This window comes from Oreochromis niloticus, linkage group LG23 (assembly GCF_001858045.2).
Source record: "Oreochromis niloticus isolate F11D_XX linkage group LG23, O_niloticus_UMD_NMBU, whole genome shotgun sequence".
Lineage (NCBI taxonomy): Eukaryota > Metazoa > Chordata > Actinopteri > Cichliformes > Cichlidae > Oreochromis > Oreochromis niloticus.
In genome coordinates this window covers 17,917,160-17,927,207 of record NC_031986.2, presented here as the reverse complement: position 1 = coordinate 17,927,207, position 10,048 = coordinate 17,917,160, and the positions used below count along the sequence as shown (strand labels likewise).

The 10,048-nt window shown below is 40.5% G+C and overlaps 2 protein-coding genes across 3 annotated transcripts in view; both read right to left on the bottom strand.

The window, feature by feature from the left end:
• Positions 1 to 587: 587 nt before the first annotated feature.
• LOC100711658 (GTPase IMAP family member 8) overlaps positions 588 to 10,048 on the bottom strand; it is a 47,763-nt gene continuing 38,302 nt past the window's right edge. The window contains exons 6-7 of one of the 2 annotated variants that reach the window (XM_025903199.1): positions 1,262 to 1,411; positions 588 to 1,111 (exon numbers count right to left, since the gene is read on the bottom strand). In XM_025903199.1, coding sequence (XP_025758984.1) covers positions 866 to 1,111; positions 1,262 to 1,411 — 396 coding nt within the window. In that variant the 3' untranslated portion in view covers positions 588 to 865. Of the gene's footprint in view, positions 1,412 to 10,048 lie in introns of both variants that reach the window. The other variant, XM_025903198.1, reaches the window with a different exon arrangement.
• On the bottom strand, positions 3,666 to 5,270 carry LOC102081299 (uncharacterized). The gene is made up of 2 exons (XM_005452338.4): positions 4,710 to 5,270; positions 3,666 to 4,370 (listed from the first exon to the last, which is right to left on the bottom strand). The coding sequence occupies exons 1-2, from the start codon at positions 5,253 to 5,255 to the stop codon at positions 3,936 to 3,938; spliced, it is 981 nt and encodes a 326-aa protein (XP_005452395.2). The 5' UTR covers positions 5,256 to 5,270; the 3' UTR covers positions 3,666 to 3,935.

Sequence of the window (10,048 nt, the reverse complement as noted above, 5' to 3'; positions counted from 1 at the left end):
GCACTCCAAAAGCTTTTTCTGTTTTCTGGTTCAACTTCATTCAGAAGTTCCTCTATCAGGCCACTTAGTTGTTTTTCATGTGTTTCCTGCAGAGTTTTCTTTTCCTTTTCATATTTTACATTCTTCAATTCTTTTTCCTGTTTATGCAGTAATTTGCTGATTTTTCTCAGTTTGTTGCTGCTTTTGGACATTTTCTTCACAACATCACTGATTTCTCCTTGGTGTATTTTCTTTAGTTGTTGTTCATTGTGAGCAGTCATTGCCTTCAACATGTTGTACTGCTCATCTTTGTCTTTCATTTCTTTCCCATGATTTTGCTCCATAGTTGAAATTTCTGTTTTGTATTTTTCCTTAAATTCATTGAACTCTTCAGCTTGTTTTCTGGCTTCTTCTTCACATGTTTTCTCCAGATTTCCCATTTTTGTTTTATAGTTTTCCTCCAGCTCTTTTCGTTCTTTCTCCTCCTTTTCTCTCCTGATCTGATCTTCTACTTTTCTTTTCATAACTTTCTTTTTCCTGTGTGTACTTTTCTTCAAGTTTTTTCATTCTTTCTTTCTCTTCTTGTATTTTCTGTTCATCCTCTTGTTTTTGTTTTTCTCTTTGTTCTCTTTGTTCTTTCTCCCAGGCTTCTTGTTTTCTTTGAATCTCGTCTCTGCTCTCTTCCAGTTTTTTGTCAGTCTTTTTCTTTTCCTCTTTTACTGACTGAATTTGTTTCAAGTTGCATTTTAAAATGCTTCCTACGTCTTTCTTCCTCCTCTTTCCGTTTCCTGTTCTCATTTTCTCTCATTTCCTGTTCCTTCTTTCTTGCTTCACGCTCCTTACTTAGGTATTCATTTATCTCCATGAGTTTCTGGTCTTTATCTTGCTATATTTTTTCTTTCTCTTCTTTCAGTCGTTTTTCCTCCTCCTGTCGTCTCTGTTCATCTTCTTGATTTTGTTTCTCCGAGGCTTCTCTTCGTTCTTTTTCCCACTCCTCCCTTTTCCTTCTTATCTCTTCTCTGCTCTTTTCTAGCTCTTTGTTCACACTTTTCTTTTCCTCTTTTTCTGACTGAATTTGTTTGTCCAACATTTCAAGTTGCATTTTAAAATGCTTCCTACGTCTTTCTTCCTCCTCTTCCTGTTTCCTGTTCTCCTTTTCTCTAATTTCCTGTTCTTTCTTTCTCTCCTCATGCTCCTTTTCCATTTTTTCTGCCATCTCTTTGATTTTCAGTTCTTCCTCCTGCTGCATTTTTTCTTTCACTTTGTTCAGTCTTTCTTCCTCCTCCTGTCGCCGCTGTGCATCTTCTTGTTTTTGTTTCTCTGAGGCTTCTCTTCGTTCTTTCTCCCAGGCTTCTTGTTTTCTTCTTGTTTCTTCTCTGCTCTCTTCCAGTTTTTGGTCAATCCTTTTCTTTTCCTCTTTTTCTGACTGAATTTGTTTGTCCAATATTTCAAGTGTCACGGGTTGCCGGGGCAAGCCGTGTGAATTTAACAAAGGACCCAAGATGCGGATATGCAGTGAAGTGAGAGGGCTTTATTGACACAGAACCCGAGTGATAACAAACAAAAGGAGAGTGTGGCGAAAAACCGAACTTAGACATAGGCTATGTCCACACGTACACGAGTATTTTTGAAAACGCAGATTTTTCTATGCGTTTGCACCTTTCGTCCACACGTAAACGGCGTTTTCGGTCACTGAAAACGAAGATTTCTAAAAACTCCGGCCAGGGTGGATATTTTCTAAAACTCCGTTTTTGCATTTACGTGTGTACGAGAAAAACGGAGAAAACGCAGCGTCAAAGGTGTGCGCCTTTTTTGACGTCACAGTGTGCGCCACTTTGTTTTGGTGAGATGACTTTGTACAATGGCGGACTTAGGCAAAATACTTTTATTGTTAATTTTACTCTCTGCAGCTTTAACAGGCATACATATACACACACAGTTACTGTCCCTCCATTTCGAAAGACAGCGGCGCCACAGTGAACTCCGGACGTGGCTTCTTTCTGCACAAACACTCCCACAACCCCGACGCCAACGTCTTCGTCGGTTTTGGACTCGACCGGGTCGGACCACTGCTTGGTGGGACAACTTTGAAAGCGAGGCGGTTCTTCCAGAAGAATGGCGAGAGAATTTTCGCATGTCGAGGACTTCATTTTTGGCTCTTTGTGAGCTACTTCGTCCGCACATCGAAGGCCAAAAAACCGAAATGAGGTTGCCTGTTAGCGTTGTGAAAAAGGTGGCATGCACACTGTATTATTTGGCTGATGAGGGGAGGTTACGAAAGACTGCAAACGCTTTCGGGCTATCAAGGCAAGTGGTGTCGAAAATAATAAGACAAGTTTGCACAGCAATTACTGTTCACTTGGGGCCTGTGTTTATACAGTTACCACTCACAGAGTCCAAAGTAGAGGAACTTGTAGCATGTTTTTACCGAGCCTATGGAATTCCTCAGTGTATTGGTGCTGTGGATGGGACCCATGTGGAAATAAAGCAACCATCCACGAATTCTATGGACTATGTTAACAGGAAGGGGAGGTTTTCTCTGAACATACAAGCCACCTGTGACTATAGTTATTCATTTATTGATGTTGTGGTGAAATGGCCAGGCAGTGTACACGACGCCCGCATTTTTGCAAATTCCACGCTGAACACACATTTGAAGACTGGCAGGATTCCGTCTTCAAAAAAACAAATTGTGGAACATGAGGAGGCAATTCCAGTTTTTCTTATTGGGGATCCAGCATATCCATTGCTTCCTTACCTAATGAAAGAGTACGCCAACGGGGGAAGCACTGCTCAGGAACAGTATTTTGGACTATGCCTATGTCGAGCTCGAATGGTCATTGAATGTGCTTTCGGCAGACTGAAAGCACGGTTTGGAGCATTGCGAAGGCCAATGGACATTAATCTAAATGAACTTCCACTTGTCATTTATGCTTGTTTTGTGCTCCATAACTACTGTGAGGCCAACAAAGACATGATGGATGAGAATACAGTCACTGAAGTAATTCAGCAGGACAAGGACAACCAGCCAGCCACACAGACTTACCACAGAGCTGACTGCATGACATCAGAAGGGAAGAGAGTCAGGAGAGTCCTTACTGAATTCATCGATCCATAAAAAACGATTTGTTCTATTGTAGGACACCGCCATATCTACAGACATTGTAAGTCAGGGTATGTGACACTTCAATCTGTGCACTGTGATCCTGACCATGTTCAATAAGAAAGTGGCACCTTGCCTTCAGTTAAAATTTTGTTGTTTTTTTTGTTTTTACAGGGAATAAGACTTTTTCTTGTTACATTGTATGCATTTTCTCACCCATGTAAAAGTTTCAGTTTATTTCTTTATTGAATAAACTCTGGCCAAGAGAGCCAGTGAGGCAGCCAGTGTGATCCTGACCATGTTCAATAAGTGGGACCTTGCTTCAGTTAAATGTTATTTACAGGGAATAAGACCCTTTTTTTAAAACATCTTGTACACGTTTTGTGACCCCTGTAATATTTTCAGTTTAGTGCTTTACTGAAATAAACTCTTGCAACAGCCATTGAGACAAAATCCATAATACTGTCTTAAGTTATTGACATTTTTAATCAAGAAGACACTTGAAAACTTATACAAAAGAAGCTGCCTTTCAAAAAACAAACCCACAAACTTCTCAGCAGTAAGATAAATGTTTTTTGAGAACACAAGGAAGACCTCTTACATTTAACAGCTGTTTTAAACATAAAACATTGGAGCTGCAGAACAGCTAATGGAACACATAACATGTAAACAGTTGAGCATTCTTAAAATGCAAAAAAAAAACCTAAACATATTTTCAACGTTTTAACATAAAGCATAATGAAAATAAATTAAAATAATGAAATAAAATGTACAGATGCAGCCCAAACAGCATCCCACTTTACTTTTACTTTTTTACATTTACTGCCCAGCAAAAGTAATGATGCAGATTATTTCAAATATCATCCTCCATAAGTGCTCGTGTGAAGGAAAACTCCCCTGTTCCCTGCAAAGGTAAGGGTGAGCTAGTTGCGGTGCTTGGCTGCTCATTTATGGTAGTGTTGGGTGGAAATGTGCCAGATACGGTGTGTGGTGATGGTGCACATGGATAGATGTGCCCACCATGGTATGGTGGCATGTTGAAAGGTAGTGGTGGTGGTGGATGCATGGCTTGTCTTAGCAGTGAAAATCCATCTGCAATTGAACTTGTAAGTCTCTCAAGAGTGACTGACAATGTACTGTAATGTTCAGAAGCTCGCCTCTCAGATGTCTCCATCATATCCAGAATTCTTTTCTTCATCTGTATGTCCACCTCGGCAACATTCAGCAGCTGTGTCTCAGTTGAAAGTCTTCTTTTAAGTCTGTCCTGTCTGTGGCCCTTGAGTTTTGCCTTGACAAAAGGTAGAATAAAATAATGAAAAACAAATTAACCACAATAGATCAGTGGTGGAACAACAAATTAATATTTACTTAAGTGCTGTACTTAAATATTTTAAGTTAGGCGTTTTCTTTCCCTCTACTTTCAACGCCACAACATTTTTGAAGTAGGGATTCAACACCAACATGAAATTAAGCTAAGCTGCGTCTTTACTAGGTCAAGCTTGAAAGGTGCTAAAGGCATCTATAATTGGGCTACCGAAATATAGTAAGGCATTAATTTATACATGTACGGTAGGCTAACCTTATTATCATAATCAATTTCAAAAAGCGATATTTACGCCATACTTACATTAAGCAGATCTCTTCGTTCCTTTACCACAGAAGTGGGCAAATCGCTATCCCCAGACTGTGCTTGATCAGACACATCTGACAGTTCAACAGTCGAGATGTCAGGTGCAGACGAGGTAGATGCAGATTCCGAACGGTGAGAAGCTGTGTCAACATCTGCTGTTTCTATACCTGACGGAATGGCAGTAGTCGCTGGCGAGCCACCCCATATCTGTTCACACAGCTCAAAGTATAGTAGGACCACTCTACCATGACCACTTTTTCGACCGGAGTCTACCGCTTGCCTATACTTCCCCCTTATTGCCTTCATCTTGGTGGTGATGATGGCCCTGGTTATATCCTCCTTGCGATGAGGAAATTCTTGTGACTTTTCAGAGGGGTACTGCTCTAAAAAAAGAGCGTGAATGTCAGCGTATTTCCCCTGACAAGTCTCCCAGTCCACGTTTTCTTGTGTTTTTGCCGTTTTATATTCCAGTGTTAGGTTGAGGAATAATTCCACCTCATGGTCTGTCCACACGTACGATTCAGTCCTACTTCTATTCGCCATCTTGTACTCTGTACTCTGTACACTTTCCCGCCCTGGCTTCTAGAATTCTGATTGGCCAACATTTCTACACGGTTCGGATTATATCGCCGCCTGTTGCTTTGGCATGTTCATAACAGCGTTTGCCTTCGTTTTTGGCGTTTACGTGTGGACAGAAATATTTTTTAAAACTGCACGTGTGGACAGGATTTTTTTAAAAAACGAAAACGGAAAATCTTCGTTTTCAAAAATACCCGTGTACGTGTGGACATAGCAATAAACTAAACTGGGAAAACTAAAACCTAAACAACAAACCTGAACACGAGAGAAAGCAACTTGCAGGGAGAATTCACAGGATGACGGAGGGAGATTCACAGACAAGAAAACACCAAATCACACAGACGAACCAGCAACAGGCAGGAGAACACACAGGGCTTAAATACACACAGCAGTATTCAGGGGATGGGAGACAGGAGGGAAGCACACCTGGGTGAAATCACAACTGACGAGGCAGGGGAAAAGTAAACTGAACACACTCACATAAGACAAGGACCTTCAGAATAAAACAGGAAACTAACAGACACAGAGAACCAGACAAGACACTGAACTGAACAGACAGACTCACAAGCAGACACAGTGACACCATAGACAGACAGAGGGAACACAGAGAAGTGGGAGCAGGCAGGCACAAAACAAAACCCTAAGTCCTGATAAATATTTATGGGGAAATATAAAACTAAAAAGATAAAAACCACAGAAAGGAAAACTGACGAAGACAGCGAGGAAATGGTGACAGGAGATGGGAATGAAGTCACCCAGACCACGATGGCCGCCCTCCAAGCTAGCATGGAGGCTATCCGAGAGGAAATTATGACAAGTCACACGGATATGAAAAAACACTTCAGCGAAGCTTGGGAGACGGTGAGGGGCGACATGAAGCAAGAACTTGGGATCTTTAAAGAGGAGATGAATAAGAAATTGGATGAGGTAGGGGCCAACTTGAAAAACATGGAGACAAGAGTAGAAGAAATAGAGCAAAGAGTGGGGAAGGTGGAGGAGTGGAGCACGAGTGCTAGGGAGGTGCTCCTTCAGACCGTAGAGGAACAACAACGCATGCTGGCTAAACTAACTGACCTAGAAGCTCAGTCTCGGAGGAACAACCTTCGTATATTTGGAATACCGGAGGGCCAGGAATCTGATAACCCGACAAAATATGTGGAGAAGCTCTTCAAAACTGAACTAGATTTGCAGGACCGGGAGTTGGGGATACAACTCTGCCATAGATCACTCGGTCACAGGCCTCCCTCACAGGCGCCTCCCAGATCCATGATTGTCTGCTTCCTCGAATATAGTATCAAAGAGCAAGTGTTGAAAAAAGCATGGATGAAGAAGGATATACGCATAGACGGACATCGGATTTATCTGGATCTTGACTACCTGGCAGAAATCATCCAGAAACGAAAGGAATACGCCCCGCTGCGGAAAATGTTAAAGGAAAAGGATATCCGATTTCAGACACAGGCTCCAGCAAGGCTCTGGGTCTTCTACAAAGATGGTCTGATTACCTACGAGAGCGCGTTATCAGCAAAGCTAGATTTTCAGAAGAAAGGATTGCTGAACAGAGGAGAAGATGGTGGATCGGAGGAATCCCTCAGCCGGCATCCAGCTCAAGGGATCAACGGGGCTCAAGCAAGGATAGAGGACAACTCGTGGAAGGTCAGTGGACGGGATGAAGGACAGAGAAGAGCTGTGGATGTTAAATGGGCGCGGGAAAAACTCAAGAGATTTTCTCATTCATCTCTTCTGAAAGACTAAACTAGTTGAGAGGCTTCTTGTGAGTAAACACTCCGTTAATGGTTGTTAAATAGAGTCAAGGAAAAACTTTTTGAATAATTAAAGACAGATGTTATTATTATTATTATAGTTCAACAAGTACATTAGGATAGTTATCCTGTTAATTTATCAGTAGACAGCTGTGGTTTGATAGAATTTTAGCAAAGGACCACCGAACTGAGATGAGTGAAGCGCGCTGTTGCCACCTATTGGGACTTGTGATGGAACCGGAACGGACACCATACTTCCATGAGGGGCCCTCCACACGGAGAATCCCCCTCGCTGATTTAGAAGTTAGCTTTTTACTTCTTATTTGGAAGTCATATTTAGTTTGCAAGTCTAATTGTTGTTTTTTTCAGGACTGATCGCTTGGGGTGGGGAGAGTTTATCTCATAGATGGTATCTTAGGAGAAAACCATGTGATTCCAGGAATATAGGATAATATCATTGAATGTTAATGGTCTTCAAAACCCCATTAAGAGGAAAAAGATAGGAACTAAAATGAGAAGGGAAAGGCATGATATAGTATTTTGGCAGGAGACCCATTTAAACAATATGGAACATGAGCAGTTAAAACACTTGGGGTTCAAACATGTATACTACTCATCATATAGACAAAAGTGTGCAAGGGGGGTTACAATACTGATTGCTAATAAAATAAATTTTCAATTAATTCAACAAATAAGGGATAGAAAAGGACGATACGTTATGGCAGTGGGTCAAATTGATCATAAACTAGTGACTCCGTTAAATGTTTACAGGCCGCCAGGCAATGATCAGGAATTTATTAAGAAATTATTTAATCTGATCACGGAACACACAAAAGGAACCCTTATCTGTGGTGGGGACTGGAATATACAACTACAGCCCCACTTAGATTCCAACAACAAAACTAAAAGGACGACTCGGGAGACAAAAACAGTTAAAAAGCTTGTAGAAGGAAATATGATAGATGTTTGGAGGGAGCTACATGCCAAAGAAAGAGCCTACATGTTTTTCTCAAACCCCCATAAAGTACACTCCAGGTTAGATTATTTTTTTTATGTTTAACACTGATAGACATAGAATTCTCAGATGTAACCTAGGAGTAAAAGATGTGTCAGACCATGCAGGTGTTTACTTGTCTATTGTTGGGAAATCAGTTTTACCCCGGTTCTTTATTATTCCTCGGGCCTTCAGAGATGGCACCGGACCCAGTAGTCATTTTTACAAAATCTTTATTCATCTTTATTTCATCTTCATTTAAGCATGCACTTCTAGAAGGGAAGACAAGGCCGGTGTCCCTCTGAAACAATCTTCACCTCTTTGTTAGTTACACCCAGCTTTATAGGAGCGACCCCATCATAAATCCCCCACAGTGTGCTGGAAACTCTGTATGTCTGTGTGTGTATGCACGAGCACGTGAGTGCCTGTGTGTGCGTGTACCCACGTGTCTATGTGAGTGCTCGTGAGTGACTGTGTGTATGTGGATGTGTGAGTAACAGTTAAAACACTGTGGGTGTGTGTCTCTTCCTAGGGGCCATAAAAACCATCTCCCTTCCAGACCACAGTTATCAAGTTACAATGTTGAGACCCCCACACAGGTATCCTCTGGGGAATTTCCACTCAGCATTAACTCCTCTTTGTGTTACTTTCACAGTTCAACTGGGGAGGGTCTCCTAAGATCTACTCCTAAGTTCATGACACAGTCAGGCCTTTATTTATATCCAGGGCAGTGTCAGTGTCTCTACCATAATTCTACATTCTATCTTAACACATTTCTAAACTCTAAAGCAAACTAAACATTCCTACATGTCTAAACTCTAAAATAAGCTAAACATTTCTACACTATACATTTGGAGACTGAAATAAAGCAGACTAGCTAGAAGCTGAATATGAGCTTGTTAAATGATACCAAGTGTATACAATTCGTAAGAAATGAGGATAAAAACTACTGTGAACTAAATGCTAATCAAGAGGTGTCCCCAAGTGTTATATGGGATGCATCTAAAGCGGTAATGAGAGGAAAATTGATCATGTGGTCCTCGTACAAAAAGAAAGAGAAACAAATGCAAATTAATGAGTTACTACTTACATTAAAGAATTTAGAGACTAACCACGCCACTGTTAAAGACTCTCAGACACTGGATGAGATAAATTTAACAAAACGGAAATTAAATGATATATATGATAGACAAGAAGAACTAAAAGCTAGATTTGTTAAGCAAAAGTATTATGATTACGACCCTAGGGCAAAGAAACTATTGGCCTGGAGAATTAAAAAACAGCAAGAAGAAAGAGGAATTTACAGTATAAAAGATGAAGAGACTCAAAAAATGTGTTACACTGCTAAAGAAATACAAAACTCATTTGAAAACTATTATAAAAAATTATATTCAGAGACACAAGGGGCTGACCCTCTAAACATTCAGAAATTTTTGCATTCTCTGGATTTACCTATATTGGACAGGAACAAAACAAAAGACTAATGCAACAAATTACTAAACAAGAACTGGATAAAGCCATTGGAAAAACAAAAACAAATAAGATGCCGGGTATGGACGGATTTACATCAGAATATTATAAAACCTTTAGAGAGTTATTATCACCGCTATTATTAAAATGTTTTAACTATGTGTTGGAGGGAGGGGAGTCACCAACATCTTGGAGACAGGCAATTATTTCAGTAATTCCAAAGGTGGGCAAGGACAAAAGGGAATGCAGTTCATATCGACCAATTTCAATTCTGAATATGGATTATAGATTATTCACCTCAATAATAGCAGAAAGGCTTAAAAATACAATACCAGAAATTATTGATGAAGATCAGACAGGATTTCTCAAAAGCAGACAGATACAAGACAGTATAAGACATGCCTTACATTTAATGGATTATATGAATAAATCCCAAAGGGAATCAATTGCATTAAGCCTTGATGCAGAAAAGGCGTTTGACTCCGTCCGGTGGGATTACTTATTTTCAGTGTTGGGACTAACGCGTTATT